This window comes from Sebastes fasciatus, chromosome 18 (assembly GCF_043250625.1).
Source record: "Sebastes fasciatus isolate fSebFas1 chromosome 18, fSebFas1.pri, whole genome shotgun sequence".
NCBI classification, from domain to species: Eukaryota; Metazoa; Chordata; class Actinopteri; order Perciformes; family Sebastidae; genus Sebastes; species Sebastes fasciatus.
In genome coordinates this window covers 15,201,578-15,225,404 of record NC_133812.1, presented here as the reverse complement: position 1 = coordinate 15,225,404, position 23,827 = coordinate 15,201,578, and the positions used below count along the sequence as shown (strand labels likewise).

The following is a 23,827-nucleotide window of genomic DNA, read 5'->3' as shown; positions in this document are numbered from 1 at the left end:
AAATATTTAATCGCAATTAATCGCAGGATTGTCCATAGTTAATCAGAATTAGTCGCAAATCAATCACACATTTGTGTCATCATTCATCTGTTCAAAATGTACCTTAAAGGGAGATTTGTCAAGTATTTAATACCCTTATCAACATGTGAGTGGGCAAATATGCTTTGTGCAAATGTATGAATATATTTATTATTGGAAATCAATTAACAACACAAAACATTGACACATATTGTCCAGAAACAGGTACTGCATTTAGCATACAAAATATGCATGTCTGTAAAGGGGACCTACCCAGAGAACCCATTTTCATTCACATATATTGAGGTCAGAGGACAAGGGACCCCTTTGAAAATGGTCATGACAGATATCCTCGCCAAAATTTAGTGTACTGTAAGTTTGGAGCGTTATTTAACCTCCTTCGCAACGAGCTAGTATGACGTGGTAGGTAACAATCAGAATTCCTTAGTTTTCTAGTTCCATGTGATGCCAGGATCTAGCTTTATAACGGAGACAACCTAAAAATCGCAAGTTGCGTTAACGCGTTAAAGAAATTAGTGGTGTTAAAACTAATTTGCATCAACACGTTATTGTCTCGTTAACTTTGACAGCCCTAATATTTTACAATTGTATACAGTACATTATAGGGGGCAATACAAAGCATTATAAGCTCCCTTTACTGTTCAGTGACAAAGATGCACTCTGGATGGGTGCATCTATAGGCCTATAGTTTTAACTGGGCTTAAAACTAGGCTAACCTAAAAATATATATATATATAGGTTGTCCTCCTAAAAAGTTCCACGGTGTCTTTATATAGACCTCACACCTTTTAATGTGTGTCCTATGTGTTATTTTACATTAAAAATGCAGTGTTTTTGACAACTGGAGCCACAGGGCCTCTGAATGTGCTTCAGGAAATCCATAGGGAGCTTTTATTTTACTGAGATTTATCTTATTAGATAAAGCTACAGAATAGAAACTTTCACTCGTGTGAGCATTGGACCTATAAGATGTACCTTATTAATATTAAAGGTCCCATATCATGCTCATTTTCAGGTTCATACTTGTATTTTGTATGTTTATATGCTGTAATGTTAAAAAAAACACTTTATTTTTCCTCATACTGTCTGCCTGAATATACCTGTATTTACCCTCTGTCTGAAACGCTCCGTTTTAGTGCATTTCAACGGAATTGCGTTGCTAGGCAACAGCTTGGGTCCATGTTTACTTCCTGTCAGCTGATGTTATTTACATTCACTGCAACCAGGAATAAACTGGGACACATTTAGAATGTTTACGTTTAAAACCATGTAATGGTCTAAATATTGTATATTTGTGACATCACAAATGGACAGAAATCCTAACGGCTTGTTTCAAACGCACTGAATACTTACTGAATACGGGCTGTGTGTGTATTTCTCCGTATATTGAGCGTTTTGATAGTTTAACAGGATTTATAAAGCACTTAAAGGGACTCTTTGTAACTTTTCTTACACGTATTAATCTACCGGGTCGGGATCCCATGCGCGCTCGCAAATGCGCGCTCACGTGTGGCCGGAGTCTCTGCTCCTCTGCCTGCTTGCCTTCACTCACACACCGCGCGCGTTCTCGCTGTCTCGCTCCACCTCTACACGTGCATGCGGGCACACTGCATTTCTGCACATTTGTGATGTCACAAATGTACAATATTTTGACCATTACACAGTTTTAAACATAAACATTCTAAATGTGTCCCAGTTTATTTCCTGTTGCAGTGTACTAAATAACAACAGCTGACAGGAAGTAAACATGGACCCAAGCTGTTGCCTAGCAACGCAATTCCGTTGAAATGCACTAAAATGGAGCGTTTCAGACAGAGGGTGAATAAAGGTATATTCAGGCAGACAGTATGAGGAAAATAACGTTTTTTTTTTAACATTACAGCATGTAAACATGTTCTAGTGGAAACACAAAATACAATTATGAACCTGAAAATTAGCATAATATGGGACCTTTAAATTATCAACATAAATCCTGCCATATTTGGGATGACTGGTACAAAAAATATATAAAAAAAGGGGGGATGGCATGTGTGTATATTTTTCCTGAAAACATGTGAGAACCACTGTGTGTTTTTTTTATTATGGGGACTGGGGCATTTATGAATAGGAGATCCTGGGATTCTGCGTCATCTCATTGGTTCATGTCACTGCAGTGTGCCTCCCCTCCTCAGGCCAGCCATCAGTCTGCTGCTGCTGCTGCTGCACCGGAGGAGGTCGGATCTCCTCTCCTCACCGCGGGGCTCCTCTGCTCTCCTCTCTCTCTCTCTCTCTCTCTCTCTCTCTCTCTCTCTCTCTCTCTCTCTCTCTCTCTCTCTCTCTCTCTCTCTCTCTCTCTCTCTCTCTCTCTCCTGCACCGGACCAAACCTGACCATCGTCCCCGGCCTCTGCGCAGCTTTGGACGGCCTCATACTGTCTGTGTTGTGTTGTGTTTGGCTGCAGTAAACGAGGAGGAGACGAGTGGGAGATATTTGTGTGTGTGCTGCTACTGTTTGGTCCTCTCTGGGAGGAGCCAGTTGTTGATTCGACGCTGCAAAAGAGAAGAGAAGGCGCCGCACACAGAGGAGGTAAGATAACCCTTTACGTAATGCAAAATGATTGTTTTATCTTGCAGACTTTTGCGCATTTAGACGGCTCCATATTCGCTGTTATTGCTCGTGTTTATGAGGGATATATATATATGGAGGTGGAGGTGAATGCGAATACGTAGCCTTTTAAAACATGCCACTCCCTGCATATAGCATACTGATGCACTGGACAAGAGCACCTCTTTAAATGATTAAAATGCATGTATGGAATATATATATATTTTTAAATAGAGGTTATGCAAGGCTGCCTTTGATCAATCTGCTTATGTAATACCTTTAGTTTACATCCACAACATATGGCCTGTCCTTATATGGTCTATTGTGTTATTTGTTTTCAATAACACTTCTCTTATTTAATCTCAAACATATGGATCAGTGAGTTTTTTTAAGAATTATGAAATTTCACACCAAATAGGGCTCCTTTATGACATCATGTTTAAAAATAATCCCTTATATTGTGGTTATTCAGCAACATAAAGTAGCCTGCAGGCTGCCAGAGGTCACTAATAAGGCTCAGTGTTGGGCAACCACATGGTGCAGAAACTGAATATTTTGGTGAGGGATGCCATGCAGGAGTGTGTGTGTGTGTGTGTGTGTGTATATGTGTATGTATGTGTGTGTGTGTGTGTGTGTCTGTGTGTGTGTGTGTGGGCAGGCTGAGGTCACTCTCATGCCTCTGAAACCCGCATTGCTGATGTCTGCTTGTGTCCAGTGAAGAGATATTTAATAGGGTGCATCATCAGGTTTCCCCTCCGCTGTAAGGCGCACAACAACTCCACATCAGACATCCTCTCTGTTCAGTGATTGCATAGCAACAGCTTGTTAACAAGTGTCCTCGAAAAACACCTCAAAAACTGAGGAGATAACATGGCTGTGATAATATGGTTCATTCAAAGGACAAGATACAGAAAAAAAAGGTGTCCTGTTTCTTGCCTGTTTGGCATATCGAATGAGGGGAAATGCTTCGGGGGAAAGATGCTGGTGGTTGTGTAATAATCCCATCTGTCATTGTCCTTTTATCTGTTATCAATAGGCAGAGTAGGCCTACTACACTACATACTCTAACATATGGACAATCATTTGTGAAATCAGAAAGTCTATGTTACATGAAGAATAACTTTAACATGTAAAGGATAGTGCATTTTGTCCAGGTTTATAGCAGTAAATGCTTCATTTGAGAGCATTCAAAGTCATGACCTCTTATTTGTTTTAAATGTAAAGACATTAGATTAAGTATGATTTGATATGATGATATGCTCTTGACCCAAAGCGAACCATCCGTACAGGTCAAGTGTCACAGTAATAGGTCATAACTCATTTAAAGTGTTTTACTACTTCTTTACATTTGTATAATGAGTGTATCTTCACCTGTAGATGAGTAGATGTAGATGTTTCTTTATAAACAGTGCAAAATTGGAGCAGCAGAGCCCGAGATGTCTTGACTTTTGGTCTGTAGTATGGGTCAAGCTGCAAAAACCCTGGATCCTACATTTCCCATAATGCAACCAAAAGCACAATTTAATTTGACCTTCACTTGTCTGGTAAATATCTTTGTCTTTCGAACTCCATGCCTCCAGTTTGTAACACACGTTGAAACTAATCTACTTTATGTTAAAAGTCTCCAAGCCCAAGCCGAGATGACCCCGGTGACATCATCAGGGTTAAATCGTTATTTATAGGCGTTTTCGGACCAGAGGAACTTTTTCATAGTTCTAAAAAATGCCATTTTTATTGGCTTCGTCCGAAATCGCATACTGTGCACTACATACTCAATAGGTGTACTATCGTTCAACATACTTTTGTGTGAATAAACAGTAGTATGTATGTTTTCGGATGCACTGAGTAATGATTTACGTCGTCACTTCCTGAGAGCCTCCTTGCCGGTTAGAGACGTGTAACCATGGTAACCTGTGCCAACCTCATGTGACCAAAACGACGGTTTGTGAGAATCGAAGTCTGAATTAATTTAAAATATATATATTGCTCCTAGCAAAGTGAAATATTATACTTGCACTTAAAATGAAGGGTTATTGATGTTACAGAGCTTTCCGTCAACGTATGTTATGAACATTGTCGTCATACCGCATTGTACTGTGGGATATTTATGCCGCCGTAGTGTCCAGCGTTGCGTACTGTAATATTTCACCGGAAATAGTATGCAATTTGCGTACTATCGGTTTCATACTAAGGTTTCAGACATACTAAAATATCTCACATAATGTTTTAGCATACTAAATAGCATGTTGGTATGGAATTACGGACGCAACCAATGTGTCCGTATCGCAAGAACTAGGAATAATCGTAGTTCTGAGAATGCTGTTTTGAGGGACTTTTTTAGCTCCTATTTCAGAGTTTTCACCATTTTTAAAAACCCGTTAACCCAGTAGCACAAAGCACACCTACTGAGCTGAAGAACGATAGCCGATTCAAACTAAGAAGGTAGTTTTGTGACGGCTATGTTGCTTGTGCTTATATGTGGTATGTAACAGAGTTGTTTATTTATTCTTATATTACTAAAAAAAGCTAAGAGAGGTTGTGAAATGTAACAAACTCGCTGCTTGCCGATCTCCCAGCTGGAGATGTGTGCAAGTGGCACCCGGCTTACGTCACTTCAGCATTCCTGTTGGCAGTGTGAGTGCAAACAGGAAAAAGATCTTGGAAGGTATGTTGTTCTCGGGGGAGCTCCCCAGTGGGCAGGTCCTTTCAGGGAGTCCCCAGAACTGTTTTCGTTAAAAAAAAATGTGTATGATTGGTGGAATAACCTTTTAAAAGTTTTTCCCTGTATTATACTTTTTGTACAAACGTGTTCGAGTGCATGCTGCTTTTGTTGTTGGATTGAAATTGGTGTGAATCAGCGTGCTGAATCATGTCAGTAGGTAAGAAAACAAGACTCCAGCCAAAGCCTTTGTTCATTATGTAATAATGTCCGTGCTGATGCTTTTGGCCAGGGGATCAGTTTTCTTTTTCCTGTTGGAGATAAATTAAAAATGAGGGGTTGCTCATGTGAATTAAGACTGAGACGTGTGGCTGAAGCTTTTGTTTTTGTGCGCTATAGCGTAGCTAACAGTACAGAGAATAGGTGTCGGTCAGCTGTAAAGTGCTCCAGCAGGGTCACAAGGTCAAGCAGCCATCTTGAGCTAGACAGTAGACATTCACCTCCTGCAGACATCTCTCTCCTCACTGCCCTGAGACATACATGATGTTTAGCTCCTTTCTTTATTACACTGTGAATGATAGACTTGATAAGTCCATAACATTTAATTACAAAGATTACATGTATAAGTGTTCACTAAAACTGCAGAGAGAGATACTCTATGGATGATTTCAACATGAAGTGGTGTGGCTATTTAACTCTCATAGGTACTAGGTGTCTCCCAAACCAAACCTTTAGCAGCAGGTTATTATTCCCTTTGCAGTTTTTCTTCATAAGTATGACACATTACTTGAATGAATACTTCCAACGTCATATTAAAATCAAATATAAATCTCATATTTAGGTTAGAATTTCCACATGAATGGAGGATGAATTAGTGATTTAAGCTCTTTGTGCTCTGGCACAGAAGAGAAAGTTCTAGGACAGATTTTGAATTCGTCCTTTAATTCTCCGTAATCCCCCCCCCCCCCGAGACGCTTTAAGAATTTGAGTTCTTGTAAAGGCTGCATGTGTTACCGGATCGTTCCTTCTCTGTGGCCAAGACTTCTCTAGATAGGATGAACTATGAAGCATCAAAGGAGCGCCGACGTCCTGTAGTGTAAAGAGGGGAGGTCAGATCTTTAAGTGTGTTTGGCCTCAGCAGCATTTTACGGTATACTGTATACACACACACACACAAACACACTCTCTCATTCAAGAGAAAAGAAAATCATTAAGCTGTAAACTGAAGATGTACTCTCTCTTTCCGAGCAGCATCTGTGTCCATCCCTGGTGTTGTTAACTATGTTCCCTTGAGCCTTCTGAGCGACGACATTAGAGACAACAGCACTCTTCTTTCACCCTCTATTAACCCTCTAGGTCATTAAGTTTGTTTAACATAATAATTCCAAAGAAATATTATCATGCATTAGATATAAGAGGAGGTTTCATTATTAGATGAGCTATTAGCGCTAGAAAAAAGAGATTGTCACCACAATGTTTTTGGACTTGTGTTTATGTTTATTTGTCTCACACATATAAAAAGACATAAAAGACACAATTCACATGAAAGGAATGTAATATATGTGTGAGGGTGTGGTAGAAACCTATAATGGCTTATATAAAAACCGCATCCAAAGGACATACAAAAGGTAAAAATATTACCATACAAAAATCACAAGTACATTTTAAAAATTAGTTTTAAAAAATGTCACATTTAAAAATAAGTGTAGGAGTGAAGTTCAAACAAACAAAAAAAATGCAGAGAAGCAGGAGTATTGCCATATTTATACTAAGAACAACAGTTTCTAAGAGTGATAATTTTTTTTCCAAATCAAATGTTTTTGTCAACAGAGCAAGTCTCTTTTTGTACATATAATGACAGACAAATTCATTAAATGTACACTTTCATTCCATAAGATAGCTCCACGAAATTTGATTGAAAACTGACCACGGCATGTTTTTATACAAAGGAAGATGAAGATTCTCTTGTGTGCACTTGTGTTTGTGAATGACACCAGTAACACTCTATCTCACTGTAGTCGCACGTTCAAGCTGAATGAGTCTAAATCTGTGTCAAATGATTCAAAATCAAAGCAAACTTATGGCTGCTCCACCATTACTTCCAATGGAAATACACCCGATTTCTTGTTGTGTATTCATTTTTCCAGATATTTGGTAGCTACAGTGACCGACTAAACAATCACAAACATGTGTTTGTGATGACTGACCTTTTGGTGGGTCAGTGAGGATAAAGAGGTTAAAGAGGAATTATTATGCTTATTTTCAGGTGCATACTTGTATTTTGGTTTTCTACTAGAACATGTTTACATGCTTTAATGTTCAAAAAATACTTTATTTTTCCCATACTGGCTCTTTTCATTCACCCTCTGTCTGAAACACTCTGTTTGAGCTCCTGACACCCCCTGCTCTGATTGGTCAACCTACCCACTCTGCTCCGATTTGTCAACTGGTCCACTCTGTTGTGATTGGTCAACCGCATCAAACTCTTTGGACTCCACTCCAGCTCTGCTCTCGCTAGCTTTGATTGAGGGCGTACCAAACTAGCTGCCAGGCAGATATTATGCTAATGTCTTACTTGGTGACATCACCACAGAAGAAAAGGTGGGACTTCAAGCAAGGCTTTTCAGGCAGTTCAGGAGCAGTGTTTCTGTCAGGGAGAGTAACTCCCTTTGGCGTGGACTCTGGGCTTTTTTAACCTTGCAAACCTTTTACATGCACAAAAAATATATAACAGTAAAGGAAAGGGAAAAAGCACAATAGGTCCTCTTTAAAAGGAACACATCTTTTGATGTCTCACATGCGCCTGTTTTGTTGTTACAAGTCTTGCTTCTGACTATATTCGGTAGTTTTCGCTGACTTTGAGTCAGCCTAAACACTAACGTTCATTATGTTTGTATCATAGCCACTGGTCATTGAGGACAAACAGCATCTCATCAACGAGAAGCTTCTTCTTCTTCTGTGTTCGTGTGTGTTCTTGTATGTCAGTGGTCTTTGTTTCTGCAGTTTTTAATGGACGGATGATCTAATTCAAGATGATGATAATGATCTATAACATGCAAGGATGCTCTGCACAGATTGTGAACAGGACAATTGGAGTGAAAGAACATTTTCTGTGATAAATGGAAGGTTCAGTCAAATAAGAATAGAAAAGGAAAGACTTTTAGCCAGAAGTGTTCGGCCCAGCATTGGCCTTACTTTGGCATTCTGAGTTGGTAGTCTCAAATTGACTTGCCAAAATACTTGGGCCCATTCTAATAATCATCACTGGTCCAAAACTAGTCTTGAATGGTATCGCTAACTGGAGCTGATTCTCATCCCAAATTGGTCCAAGTGTGAGCCACTAAATCCTAGTCGAATCTGGCAGCCATTTATAGGCCAGAGCCGACTCATATCTGGTCCTTTGTTGCCAAACGCAGCAATGTTGGCCAACATTAACAGTGAAATACAGTGTTTATACAATGTCTTATTGAAATGTTTGTTTAATCTCAAAATTAATTTATTGTTCTTATTATTTCTGTGAACTTTGTACTTAAATAACTCAGTACAAAGTTGTTTAGACTTGTGTGTTTATGGCAATTTTATCAGTTGGGTTTGAAGACGTTGTACTTCCTGTTGATATAATGTTCTGTCCGATCTGATTTCATATGAATGGTCTGTACAAAGTCACTGCATGTTTATCTCTTTATCTTTGCTCAGCTGTGTGAGAACAGTGAGGTTTGTGCAAAACGAACATTTGTGAACATACTGATGGGAAACTTTCCCTCACAGTTGTGTCTATGTTGCTAGGCAGCGAACTGTGTTGCCTAATTACTTGGCTATCTGTCTTTTTTAGTGTGGAGTGATAATTCCTGGCTGGAGCCCACTGAGATATAATTCAAAAACACTCTATCCTCTGTGTGTGTCTACTCGTGCATGTACCAGTGTGCCTGCATCAATGTGTGGATACACTACAGACAGTATGTTCACTGCATGCATATCGAGCTCTTCCGAATGTGTTATGTGTGCGCTTTTGATGTCCTCATATGTGGGAATTATGCCTATAAATAAGCAGCAGCACAGCAATGTGTTCATCATCACAGAGGTCGGTGCTTTGGAGCCTGTGCTTTGGCTGAGAAAGTCGGTCCCTGTAGAGTATGGATGAAATTCAAGCGGATACACAACATAGTTGCTGGGAACTGGATGCAGTGAAGCTACATTTGGTGAACATGAAACAAGAAATATGTAGAGGGAGGACTAAATCCTTTCAAACTGTTGCTGGGAGTGCAAAGTCATTTTTTTTATTAGGGATGACTTTCACTGCTTTGTTTTTTTCAAGTCTGCAAACAAAGGTTTTCATAAGAGATTTGAGTCTGAATTTAGAGGTACCTCTAGTTTTCACATACAAAAAGTAAAGTGGAACTGAAAAACAAACACCACCGGACTCCATATGCTTTATTAAAGAATTTAAAACAGCTGAAATTGTTACCACATTTTAGAAATGAAACAATTGATCGATTAGTTGATTAGTTCTCAACTGTTAAATTAATCGCCAACTATACTGATACGATACTGATATTGAATATCGATCCGATATTGACTCAAATAGGTGGATCAGGTATCGGTGACAATATGCCAATCTGGTATCGGATACCATTATTTTAATAAATTACAATTCAATACTTTTATATCTATGTATTTATTTGTTACATTTTGTTTTACAAAGTTAGGAAAGCAATATTTAAGTCAAGCCTGATGATCCAAGTCACTTCCACACAGTGAGGCATACGGCTTATTAATTAAATACTGGTATTGGATCGGTACTCGGATTCGGCCGGTATCGGTGCATCCCTTATTTTGATGATTGAATAATTGGTTTGAATAATTTTTTAAGAAAAAAAAAGTCAAACTTCTCTGATTCCAGCTTCTTAAATGTGAATATTTTCTGGTTTCTTTACTCTTCTATGAGAGTAAACTGAATATCTTTGAGTTGTGGACAAAACAAGACACTTGAGGACGTCATTTAGGGCTTTGGGAAACACTGATCAACATTTTTCACCATTTTCTGACATTTTATAGACCAACCAACTAATCGATTAATTGAGAAAATAATCAACACATTAATCAACGATAAAAATAATTGTTAGTTGCTGCCCTACCGCATTTGCTGTCACTGTTTGGTCCTTAAGTGAATTTGTCAGCGCAGGAAACCGTGTGTAAGAGTTGTATGGATACTGTAGCTGTGACATTGTCATTGTATCCTCCGTGTTGCCTGCCTGCGTGAAACAGAAAGCCTTGAATATGTTCACAAACACCTCTCATCTCCAGTTCATTTTCCTCTAGTTTTCTGGAGAAGAAGACCAGGACCGATTTTATCACAAAAGATTTTAATTTGTTTATTAACAATCTTTGTTTCACCTCTAAAGATGTAGATATGTTATCTGGCCTTAGTCTCACTCACACATTCGGTTGTCTTCTTGACACATTTGTATTTTTGGTTGATACATTTTTAAAACAGATTTCCGAGAAGATCCTTTCTAAGAGGATCTTGAAACTTTGCTTGCACAAATGTTGATAATTCCAGCATAAAAAAAACTGGACAAAAACAGCTGTTTTTGCAATTTTCCGTGCATTTCGGCACCATCGTTGTTATTTTATGGAGATAGCGTATTTCCAGCAGAGCTACAGTGGAAAAAACATATCTTGCATCTAAAATATCAACAGTAATCATCAGTTTATGGTGCCAACATTTCAAAGGGCAAGGATGTCTTTTCTTTACTCTTAAATTACCGTAGTGTATATAATGATGTGCCGCTGCAAGAAGAGCCTGCTATTCATGTCGATTTCAACATATCCACTGGACGAGAGTATAAATACAACTGTAACTCGGTCTCTATGCAAGGAGGCAGGTTAGGCACTGCAGTGTTACATAAATCCAGACTCTTTGTGCATCCCTGTTAAAAGAATGATGAAGGATATAGCTCCTTTAGCCTCTGGCCATTGCAGTAAATTTGATATAAAGAATGAATCTCTTTTAAAAAGATAATAGATTTAACCTTAGAGAATGTGAAACAGTTTAAATAGATGACTATCATATCATATTTAATGCCGTATTCCATGGTCCGATTTGACGTAGCGTCAATACGGAGACGGCTATTTTAATTGGTCTGGGGTTGCATGAATCACCTCATGCTCTCTTTGCTCTCTGGGCCTGATTATGAGAGCTCGCTCGCCGCTGCCTAATGGAGACAGAATGAGTCGTCTGTGCTGTCTGTCACCGCCTCTCCTCCTCCTCACCCTCCATCTCCCCCGATCCTCTCTGTCAAACCAGTCACAACTCTCTCGTCCATCTGCTCTTTGTGTCTCATGGCTGTGACCTTATTGCTCATGTCTGCGACTGTGTGACGGGTCGCAGAGATCCCTCACGGTCTTTTCTGTTTGTATTTTTTCTCCATATAAATGACTCTCAGGGGATTTTAAATAGAGATTCAGGAGTAAAATGGCAGAGCTTATGTATGAAATTGCTATTTTTGTGTCAACAAAGGTCAGATTTTAGGAAAAATTCCTTAAGATTATAGTGTCTGCTCTGGTTTAGAGTAATGAGAGACGCTATTTAATACATTATATATCTTGTATTTATGTGGAGTAGTTTTGCTGTAAATAGTAATATAATATAACAAATGAAACACCATAGCACAGATTTAGCCATCTATGTTTTTGTGTAAAAAAACCTGTTTGCTGTTGTTGTTCTGTATAATAGGATTCTGAACCTGCAGCCAGAGGCAAATAGTTCATAGATAGCATTTATATTCATGTGCACAGGGTTCACAGAGAGGATTTTCTACAAGAAAAATATTCAAAAGAGAAGAAAAGTTCAATTAGAGTGTGAGTCGAAGCAAGTTGTGGCTGATTATGTCATAAACGCCTATGATTTTAAATATTTTATGACATTTATTATTACATTTTGTTACTAAATTGTAAATGGCATTGATGTAGGTCTGGACAGTAGATCATCAGTTCCCAACTTTGTTGGCTTGTGAGCCTTTGAAACAAAGAAATGTCTACTTACTTGTAACCCTTCATCACCAGTTGCATGTTAACCGGTTGTGACCAGTTGAACCAAAGAGTGACTTTCCTCGCTATTGCTATATTTTAATAGTTTTTTAAGTTCAGACGGAGTAAAATCAGCCATGAATTCACAAGAAAAGAGCAAAGATTTGAGTAAAGTCAGGAAAATAAATATATATATTTTTTAGCAGAAATATTGATTTCTTGCTTTCCTTTCCTATTAATCATCTTATGACCCTCCTCAGATATCTTGTGTCGTGACCTCTTTTGGGGGTCCTGACCCCTAGGTTGGGAACCTCTGGTTTAGATCAATATGACAAGAGTAGATTAATATTCTTTTCCAGGTGACCCAAAATATTCATATTAATGTAGAATCTTTTTAACGGTCGTTATAGTTTATTTCGGTTGTTTTCAACTTATACAACTTAAATACACATGAAAAATAAAAATAAAAAACAATAATAAGTAATTATTTTTGAAATAGTGACAAACCAAAGCAAGTTTATGCCAACCGAAAACGTATTTTTTACATTTCACATTTTTCTTGGAATCATTTGGACAAAAAACACAATATAATCAAACCATGATGTCACCATTCCACAGAAAGTTGATAAATAATTATATGGAATTATCGCCTTGCCTCTGATGCGTTTAGCAGCTCCATATTTCTCAAAGGGACTTTTTTGTATAACAAAATATTTCCTGACAAAAATGGCAGAATGCACATCCCATCATCTCTGATTTACTGTCATTTTGTGATGTTTGTTTTGCAGGGTAAGGGACTGCTGGCAGTGAAGAGGAGGCCTAAAACGATGAAGGACAGTCAGCCAGTTCAGCACTAGCTCAGACCGGGAGAACTGCAGTGGAGGAGGAGGAGGAGGAAGAGGAGGACCGAAGAGAGACAAAGTAAAAATCACATGACCTCGGAAAGGCTCCAAATTAGTGATGCTCCCCTCGGGCAGGGATTACCTCCTCCTCCCCGTCGGCTACCTCTCCATCTCTCCCGCTCTTCCTCCCTCGCACTGCAGAGCAGCCGCCCAGCTCCAAGACTCTGAGCCGTGAGAGCTCGCTGTGCTCACCCACGCACGCGCGCACACACACACACACACACACACACACTAACAAACACTCTCTCTCTCATACACACACACACACAAACACACGCACGCTTCTGGATCCTGCTCATGGTCGTTGGCCCGTCCTCCTCTGCTGCTGCTCCCGCTCCAGTTCGAGACCATGAAGAGGCCCAAGCAGCAGACGGGGCCGCTGAGCTTCCTCAACTTCTTCAGCAGGAAGCCCAAAGCGGAGCCAAAGCCCGAGAGGCCGGTGGACGCCTGGCCCAGAGAGGAGGTGGCCATCACGCTGACCCCGAGCGAGCATCCAGAGCAGGTGAGACTGAGGAAGTCATCCCATATGTTATCGTATTGTTTCTACTAGTTTTGTTTTGGCTTCTTTTGGCAGTTTTTTAGTTTTCATAAAATGTTTGATCTTTGTTTTTATGTGTTCAAGTTTGAGCTCTAGTTTTATAAAGTCTGTTAAAAAGTCTATTTGGCGTTTTATCAGTAGCGCTGTCTTTAAACACACTGACTTTTGCATTTTGATGGAAATTGTGTGATGTTTCAGGTGTTTATATATGTGTTTCATTATTCTTTCTCACAGATGATTTTAAGCGCTATTATTATTATTATTATAAATTGTACTCCTACTTTTGAAATATAATGTGTATGCTTGCGATAAGTTCATTATACCTCCATATGTAGAGATATTATATGTCTAGTTTTGTTCCCAGAATCATGTCAAATGTCTCTCAAAAGAAAGGAGAACCCGAAGAGAGGCTGTAGATCATTAACTTACTAGCTTCTGCTTACTTCCTCCCTCTCCCATACTGTTATAGCCCAAATCCATTAGAGTGTTTATTTAATTAATTGGTAATTTTGAGAAATGATGTTGCCAAGAAACCAAGTCCACCATGTGTCCAACTACATAAACACTCAGCAATACTGATTCACTAGAAATGTCAGGATGTTTCATAGCTTTTATTTATTTATCAAAATAAACCATTTTGTGAACGGCAGCAGAATACCCTCACAAGTCACCCTGTGTTTGAGAACATGTTTTAATGTACATGATTTGCTTTGGTAAATCAGTGTATCTGTAATTGTTTCCAGGACCTCACAGCAGAAGAGGCTGGAGGAGAAAGAGGAGAAGGAGGAGGTCCGCCACCAGCGGCGGCGGCGGCAGCGACGGCGGCGGCGGAAGCAAGTGAGGACGGTGCCACCGCCACAGCCGAGTGCGTGGGCGGGGCCAGCAGCGGCTCCACCGGCGTCCTGTCCCTCTCCAACTCCAGCCAGGAGCAGCTACTGGACGAACACCTGGAGGAGTGCCCACTGTGCCTGCTCAGTCAACCTCGTTGCCACTTCCCACGACTCTCCTCCTGCTCCCACCGGACGTGCTCCGACTGCCTCCGCCAGTACCTGCGCATCGAGATATCGGAGAGCCGGGTGGGCATCGCGTGCCCGCAGTGCCCCGAGACGCTGGCGCCCCTGGATGTCCGCGCCATCCTGGACGACCAGGCGCTGCTGGAGCGCTTTGAGGAGTACCAGCTGAGGCGTTTCCTGGCTGCTGATCCAGATACACGCTGGTGTCCTGCGCCTGACTGCAGGTGAGAATCACAACACCACAAAATCAGTAAAGTTTCTCAACAGTTTTTTTTTGCATATTTACACAAAATCACAAATAATTACAGATCCTTTATTGGTATAACGAACAACATTGAGAGAAGATAATTTAATAAGAGAGTGGAAAAGGCGTGATAATACAGGCTTCTCTAGATTGTCTCAACTTGTAGAAAAATGTACTTTTTTATTGACATCTTGAGTCACACAGAAACAATTCACTGTAGTGTAATTACCTTGAGAAAAAAACCCTTGTCAAAACGCTGTCATCCCACCACCGGCTTTATGTTATAAAACACAAGACTTGAATAGAATGATTGACTGAGCTTTGAAAAGATGAACTGACAGCAACTGAAAGCTCAGTTTGAGTTTTACATGCATCCCAAGGCTGTTCAAAGTTTGATGCAACCAAAATATTTTACAGATGAAGTGAATGATGAAGCAGTCCTGTTTCCATTTTTTGGTGTTCGAGCATACACCGATTACATTACTTGCCAACGGCCCCCACCGTCGTTTTGCTTTTTTTAATGAAATAAAACACATTTCGTTCATTTTCACGTATCGGCACCATGTTATCAATACATAGTCGAACGACGGACGCTATAAAATGAGAGTGAAAGTGTCTGATCCATACAGCACAGAGTCAGATTTCACACACAAACACGGGACGAGAGAGAGAGTTGACAGACAAGACGATGGCGGAGGATTTGGTGTCATAGCGAAAAGCAAAAGCGCGTATTTGGCAATACTACGGATTTAAATTCAATACTATCAGGGAACCATGACATTAATGAGGCAATTGCCGAGCGGTGGACGGAGCGGTCACAGCCGGTGTGCACGGCACACATAGGCGCCAGGTGGAAACTTACAGCCTCGTAGCGAAAGCTGGATCGGAGAGGCCAGACACACAGCCGTGCGACGTTAAAGATCAAAGTAAGCGCTCTACAGATATTGAGCGCCGTCTTTTCTTGGAAAATGTCCGGTGTAATCGGTAAAACCGGTGTTGTCAGAAGTTTATAAACCGGTGGGAAAATTTCCTCACCGTCACATCCCTAGTTTGAACTTTGGGTGCAGAACACCACCAGCCGCGCGCTCCGCTGTGCTCGCGCTTTGCTTGGCGCAGCAGAAAGCTGTTGTTGTGCCACGCAAGCCATTGGAAATAATGGGTTTCAGAGTGCAGGGGTGCTGTTGCTGCGTTCTGTATGAAAGGCCCATAACTCGTATAATTGACGGCTGATTGGCAAAAAATCGTTTTGTGTCATACTACAATAACACTTTGAAAATAGTTATTGTTGCCCATTTCTGGGAACATTTTACTTTTTCTTGCTCCCTGATGATAACTGGCTGAAATGTGGATTACATCATGTCACATAGAGATGTACACGGCACAGCTACGATGTAATTTCATTGCAGAATCGATCGAAGCCATCGTCATAAATCACTCAGGGAGAAATCCACTGCGGAAAAGTCATAGATATGCTCTTTTCCCCATTTTTCCCCCATTCCCTCGATAGACCACAATGCAATGCAACCGCAAGACATGTTCTGAGTTAACTCATCTCTTCTGCCGTTGTTTACATGTTCAGACACTGATCCATTGCTGGATCACCTTAATGTTCACTGAGGGGTAACGGGATAGGACTGCTGACAGGAAATCATAATGTGTGTGTGCGTTCGGTGAATATTTGTGGTGAAAAAGCACGTATGCACCAGGGTTCAGGCCTCAGCGCTAGACTGTCTGTCTCTCCGACTGTCAGGGCTCACAGCCCGGTCGTGATGAATGAACGGAGCGAAAAATCAATACGCCGATCTGTCTGATGCTGTGGTGAATTAAATATAACTCAGAGAAGCAAGATCGGATTTCAAAAGTATCTCCAACAAATCTGCAGAATTATGAGTTCCCCGTATTAGAAAATGTTTACAAGTGGAGGTCAGTGGAGCTTTAAATTTTAAATATTTCCCACATAGAAGCGCCTTTGAAGTGGTGACCCATTATGTAAACTGGTCACAGTTATGGTTTGTGTATTCTCATGCTCCCAACATACACACATTCCTCGAGATCTTAGTGACAGAAGCTTAGCTGGAGATTATGCCGGCCCTGAGAAAGTGTGGCAAAATGTGGCGTTCATCCACACACTTCTGTCTGTGTGCGCACATTTTTGTCATGTTTTTGCTGCATATGTGATGCTACTGTAGGTGGTTTCAAATGAGAAGCTGCAAGGAATTTTTGTTCAGCACACACAGACAGAATCCGCACTGTGGAAAATCTTTCTGTGCCTGTGTTGATGTCAAATAACAACATTGTTATCTGACATCACCACACTCTGACATATGAGGGAGGATTTTGTCCCAAAAACAAGCGTGTGTGGTCTGTTTTTCTGAGCGTAAAGAGTACATTAAGTTCTCAACTGGTAATCACATAGAGATATAAAACATTTTTGTTTGAACTTCTGTCAAACATATGTTGATTAAACCACATAGCCTGAACTATTGTCTCAGTTTGAAATTGTGTACTTAAAGAGTTTTCCTGTACACAAACAAAATGATGTATACATTCAGTTTTTTCCCAGCAAAATGCATTGTAAAACATTTGTGTAGCTGATTCTTTTTACATATTTTGAGACTTTAATTACATCCGCTAGAACTCTTCATCTTCCTTACTGTTTGCTGTCACACTGCTATGTTTCTGTGTGAAACTGGTGGCAGATCCGTGTGACCGTGTGCTTGTGCGCATACATGTGCTTCCGTTTGCACAAGATACAAACACAACAGGGACCAGCTCATGAAATAATTGCTCCATAGCGCTACTAATGGTCAAAAACTCCACAGGGTACCTTTAAAGTGCCCCCTCCACTCCAACATGTTCAATTTGCTTATTGTTATTTGTGCAGGATGATGTAATGAATTTGACACTAGAGGACTGAGTTCTAGATGTAAATTTGCAAGATGATGACCACTAGGGATGTCACAAGAACCAATGATTTGCTACCAAGTCGATGCCAAAATTCAGAAAATGTGACGGTACTTGTTTTTCAGTACAGTCAGTGCTTGAGTCTAATGGCGTCCCGTCATCCCGGGGACTACTGATAATGCTAGTGGACAACAAATCTGTGTTGAAATCGGCAGAGGACAACTAGTTAACGTTAGCTGTTAGCAGCCGGTGGGCAGCACAGTCCTGCTTGGCTAAATAACACAGCCAACAGCTAATGTTAACGGTGGTTGCATTGATTTACATTATGATGTAGTCAGACTCTATTCAGTAAAAATGAGCAAAGTATTGGGTGAAGGTAAACTATATTATCATGGTGTGTTTAAATGTAATCTTGTAAAATGTATTTTATGGCAAGAAATTTGAGGCAGATCTTTAGGGATTAATAATAAATTTGCAAAAACCAGCTTCAAACGGTAATAAAGGTGTGTATGTTGAAGTACATGGGATTTATTGTTTTGTTTTTGTTTTTGACCGTGGTATCGACTTGATATCGAGAATCTAGGAATTTCACTGGTATTGGTATCGACTATAAAGTTCTGGTATCGTGACATCCCTAGACACTACAACTAGTCTAGAAGTCAATCATGGTCCTATAATATATGTGTTATACTTACACAGCTGTGATGTGGAAGCTTGAAGCCTCCAGCACTCTGAGAATGGACTTCATCTTGTGTCCAGTAGTTAAACTTTTGAAATGCATATTCATAGATTCAGATACAAATTATTATTCAAAGCAGAATATTTTTAGATGTCTTAAAACATGCTTGAGAGGGGGCATCTTTAAGAATTAATATATGTATATATATAAGGATATGTTTTCCAAAAGACTTTGGGAAAACTTTGATCTGTTACACATGCAAGAAATAAAAGTGCAGCAAATTTGATTGATATAAATATGTCAGCTGTTGTTTTGTCAGAACCTCTTTAAACATCTTTGCATGGCAAAGTGTGTAAAGGCGTTTTACTATCTAAATAATCCACTTATTGCGGCTTTCTTTGATAAAGACATTCACTGATACCTGGAAATGTTTTTATGCATGAGCAGGTCCATGCTAGCTTTGTTGTTCAGCCAAAAGGGGTTGACTAGAGAATCAGACACAAGCTGTTGAAATCTAGTCAGACACCGGAGTGGGATCCAGGCAGCAGTCTAATTATCCTCTTATGTGTGTGTGTGTGTGTGTGTGTGTGTGTGTGTGTGTGTGGCCCTCAGCCTGTCTCATTCATCTACCTGTCTGACAAACCTGAAAACCGCACAGGGCTAAAGGAAAAAGCCTGGAGGAGCTTTTCAAATACTTCACAGCAGAGCGATACTCCCTGGATGCTAAAGGCCCCGCAAATCACTCACGGTTACTTGCACTTGTATTTGATCAGTAATCAAATGATCTTTTGAATATTACAATTTATGTTAATATCGCCTCAGGGGAGTGAGATTAGGACCACAGGCATCAAGCTCCTTGTTATCGTCATAATGCCGGCTCGAGATCGGAGGATGGGATTACTTCTGGTTCAGGTGTTGAAACCAGTCCCACAGATATCTCTCTTTGAGTCGTGATTCACTGAGGCTCTCTGTTACCAAATGTGAGGAAGACAATAATGAACAACTCAGTGTGCTTCACCAGCTTTTCATAGATATTCCAGTCAGCCAACTACAGCTTTAACCTCTTAAAAATCTGACCGCTATTTGGTCTTTCAGAGGCTGTAGCAGGCTCAATTACATTAAATTATGTAATTAATTAATTTAATTAAATTAATTAAATTAATTAAATTATTATTATTATTAATAAATTATTATTTATTATTTTATTATTATTATTTTATTAAATTAAATGTATTTACTATATCATTTGTATCTCTCTCTTCAGCTATGCGGTGATAGCTTACGGCTGTGCGGAGTGTCCCAAGCTGAGCTGTGGCCGTGAGGGATGTGACACAGAGTTCTGCTACCACTGTCGGCAGCTGTGGCACCCCAACCAGACGTGTGACCAGGCTCGGCGGCAGCGAGCTCGCCACACGTCGGGCGGCAACGATGCCTCCACGCTGTACGTCTTCAATGAAGAACCTGGAGGAGGTGAGACTAGCAGCTGCTGTAACCTTCTGTTTTTGTCTTTATTCCAAACCTTTTCGTGCCAGGAACCAGAGGATTTCTTTTTCAGTATGCTATGAATAAATATTGTGTGGACACCCCTCACATATTACTCTGTTGCTGAAGATGCAGAGGAGATCAAAGCGTGCCCTCGCTGCGGTGCCTACATCATGAAGACCAACGATGGCAGCTGTAACCGTATGAACTGCACTGTGTGTGCCTGTCAGTTCTGCTGGCTGTGTATGCAGGAGATCACCGACGTGCACTACCTCAGGTACTCAGTTCACACTCAGCCCATTAACACACCAGACCAAACGCCCACATCTAATTAAACAATGTCATTTCATTTACGTTGAGTACAGGTAATTACACGATAAGTCTATTGACTGTTATCAAGCCATTAAAGAGACATTATTGGTTGCTATAAGCCTCATAGATGTGGGTCAGTAAGGGCCTATACACCAATAGTAGGTTTTATCATCTATTCACATAGTTGATCACCAACAGAAGGTATAAAAGAACAAGACAGCGACCTCTACCGACCATAGTAACTATGACAGAAGCAGAAGCTTAAATCAGGTGCTGTAGTATAGACATCGTGAAACTCCTTAGTATGAGGTGGAGGTCAGGGGCAATGGATGGGACACAAAAACCAGGGCTTTTGAGAGGAGGCAGGGGTTCCCATCCTCTGTGAAACCAACAACGTGTAGTTGTCTTTGTGTTCACAATCATTACGTTTCACTTTCACTCTTGAAATGAAGTTATTTTAAGCCAAAACATGATGTTTTTCACTAAACTTAACCAAGTGTTTTTGTTGCCTAAACCTAAAGAAACTGTTTTGTTTGTGTTCAAACATAACATTTCATTCAGTTTAACATGTTAGAACGTTTTGCTTTTAAGTTTTGCTTTTACTTTTACAACGTAGTAGGTGTAGTAGGCCCCTACTGACCCACATTTATGGTGCTTATTATGACCGATAGCGCCCCATTTAATTGCCTGATAACAGTCTAATCGAGTGAACAATTAATCAACACCAAATATAATGATTGTCAAGTCATTTATCAAGCGAAAATGTTGAACATTCGCTGGTTTCAGCTATTTAAATGTGAGGATTTGCTATTTCTGTTTGTTTGTAAATTAAAAATATTTTAGGCTATTGGTTGGTCAAACAAGTCACTTTTTTCTGGCAATGTACAGACCAAACTAGAATATGAAAACTAATCAAAAAAATAATTGATAACAGAAAGAATCATTACTTGTACCCCACAATGAGTTATCTCAGTGTTTGGATGAAAGTACTGCACAAAAACACAAGAGAAAGCGCAGCAGAATTTGATCCCACAGTTTCCCACCAGTATGAGGTGAGAAAATGCTTTGTGGCAAAAGTCCAACTTTGGCAATATATGTAAGATACTGAAGAGTTTCTTCAGTTCTTCCTAAAAGACAAACACTTAAGCTTCACAAAAAATTAATACACCTGTGTCCACACATCACTATTCCATCTGTATTTCTTAAAACAATACCCAGTTGGAGATAGAAAACTGGGCCAGTCAGCAAGGCACTTCCATTATGTCATAGTTTAGAGGCTGCGCTGCTTCAAACTGTTCGTCTGGGCTTCCATTGATTTTTCCAGTCCTGGAAGGGAGTCACTGCTGACTTGTCATCAATTAATCAGCTCTATCTGCCTCCATATTTCCATGCGGCAGAATATGTAACTCAAGCTATGAGACTAGATAGAAGCTGATTGACTAAATTTGAAGGCCGAGGTCCGTTTTAGAAACTACAGCGTGCAGATATGTCACATGCACATGTGACATATCTGCACGCTGTAGTTTCATGATCACATGTTCACATGATGAATGTGTCAGACGAGAAAGAGAGTTTTTGTGTTTGTCTGCATGAGCCACATTGTGTTTTTACACCTTCTCTCCCCGCCGTCCATTCTCCTTTTCTCTCTCCTCATCCCTGTCTGTCTGTCACACCACAAATTACAGTGAATGTCCTATTGAAGGGCAACACTTTTAGCATCTCACAGCAAATCTGCTAGTTCAGAGCAACAGAGCACAACATTAATATCTTCCCATAATTCCCCCCACTCAGGCTTTTAGAACCCAATAGTGACATTTGCTGCTTTAACACTGTTACTCTGAGAAATAGCATATAGCCCTAAGGTGCTATTTGTGTTGCTCGTATTGTCACTGCAGCTCCGACACGTTAATGGCTGCTTGATTAAGACCAGACAGCATTAGTCAGAGTTGTACCGCTTTCCTTGGCAGTTAGAATTACACCGTAACACCAAAGGCTGATACGACATTAAAGAAGCACTTTTAGGCGACACTTATTATACCTAACGTCATAACAAGTGACAAAGTGTTGACTCCTCATAAACAGACTTAAATAACCCGGCTTTTCCATTTATCTAACAGCATCATAAGTATGAGTGAGTTTGTGAATGGTGGCTGCAAATGACTGTAATTGAGGGAGAGAGGACGCAGCCAGAAAAAGAAATGCAGAAGAGGTCATTCAGTTTGGGTAATGATGTAATGACAGCAAATGAGACAGACAGTTAATGTTGTCATGGTGTTGTCATTTATTTCACCTGTTTCCTAGTCATTCAGAATCGCTTTATGTGTGCGTCAGAGTCGCCTGAGGCTGCATGAAAGGTCATGACCTGTATGATGAGGCTTTTGTGATCATTATGAGTGTGCCTGTAAGCATGCTAACATTTCTTAATGAGCTCTAAAAACAAATTACAGCTGAGGCTAATGGGAATATGTCATTACTTTTGCAGATATTTGGTCATAAAACAAAGTATTGGGCAAATGGGTAAATTACAAATTTTAACCTAATGATACGAGGGCTGCACAATTGTCGAAATGTTATCAAAAACACAATATGGCCTACTGCAATTTTCAAATTTGCCGGAGGTGCAATATTTGTTAAAGGTGAAATGTGTCAAAATACAATTTTTTTCTACAGGCTTAAGAAAACATGTTTGTTTGGTACAGATCCCTGCAAAAATCACACCATAATCATTTTAATATGTTTTTCAGTGAAAATGAGAATAATTATCATTTCCTCTGGTGTCGCAAATCATATTGAAAATTGCAGTCAATCAGTCAAAAATAATCACAATTACATATTTTTTCTAAGTCGTTCAGCCCTAATGATGCCACTAGATGAAAAGTCAAGGGATCCTCAAGGTCATGAGAATTTGAACCTTGAATATATGTAGCAACATTCACAGCAATCTGTCCGATAGTGGTCAAAATATTTCACTCAAAACAAAAAAGGTCCACCTCATGGTGGCGCTACAGGAAACATCAGAATAGAATAGAAAATACTTTATTGTCTGCTTTTCATGTACAAATGGCAGAAATTTGTCTTTGGTTCGCATGTGCAAAAACTGCTATTTTAAAAGAGTACATTAAAACAACATATCACATCCAATTCAGATCGCATTAAAACACATTCACATAAAAACACAATACACCAATAGAGAAGCTACATTAAAAAAGGAGCACCATGTACCAGGACTGAATCAAGGTTAAATAAATAGATATAAAGTGCTGTGTGCTGAGGTAGCAGGCTGGCTTCAGAAAGACTGATCAGATCTAGGTGATCAGGAGATCACCAAAGTCGTTAAGATTCATCTTCAGGGTCTATACTGAATTTCATGGCAATCCATCCACTAGTTTTATGATATTTCAGTGTGGACAAACTGACAGACAAAAGGACATTGCCACCCATACA

At 39.9% G+C, this 23,827-nt stretch overlaps 1 protein-coding gene across 4 annotated transcripts in view; it reads left to right on the top strand.

Moving 5' to 3' along the window:
- Positions 1–2,478: 2,478 nt before the first annotated feature.
- Positions 2,479–23,827, top strand: part of LOC141755827 (E3 ubiquitin-protein ligase RNF19A) — a 28,887-nt gene continuing 7,538 nt past the window's right edge. For 2 of the 4 annotated variants that reach the window (XM_074615077.1, XM_074615076.1), the window contains exons 1-4: positions 13,421–13,713; positions 14,493–14,986; positions 19,854–20,059; positions 20,201–20,348. In XM_074615077.1, coding sequence (XP_074471178.1) covers positions 13,561–13,713; positions 14,493–14,986; positions 19,854–20,059; positions 20,201–20,348 — 1,001 coding nt within the window. In that variant the 5' untranslated portion in view covers positions 13,421–13,560. Of the gene's footprint in view, positions 2,604–13,097; positions 13,714–14,492; positions 14,987–19,853; positions 20,060–20,200; positions 20,349–23,827 lie in introns of those variants that run through there. The other 2 variants (XM_074615074.1, XM_074615075.1) reach the window with 2 other exon arrangements.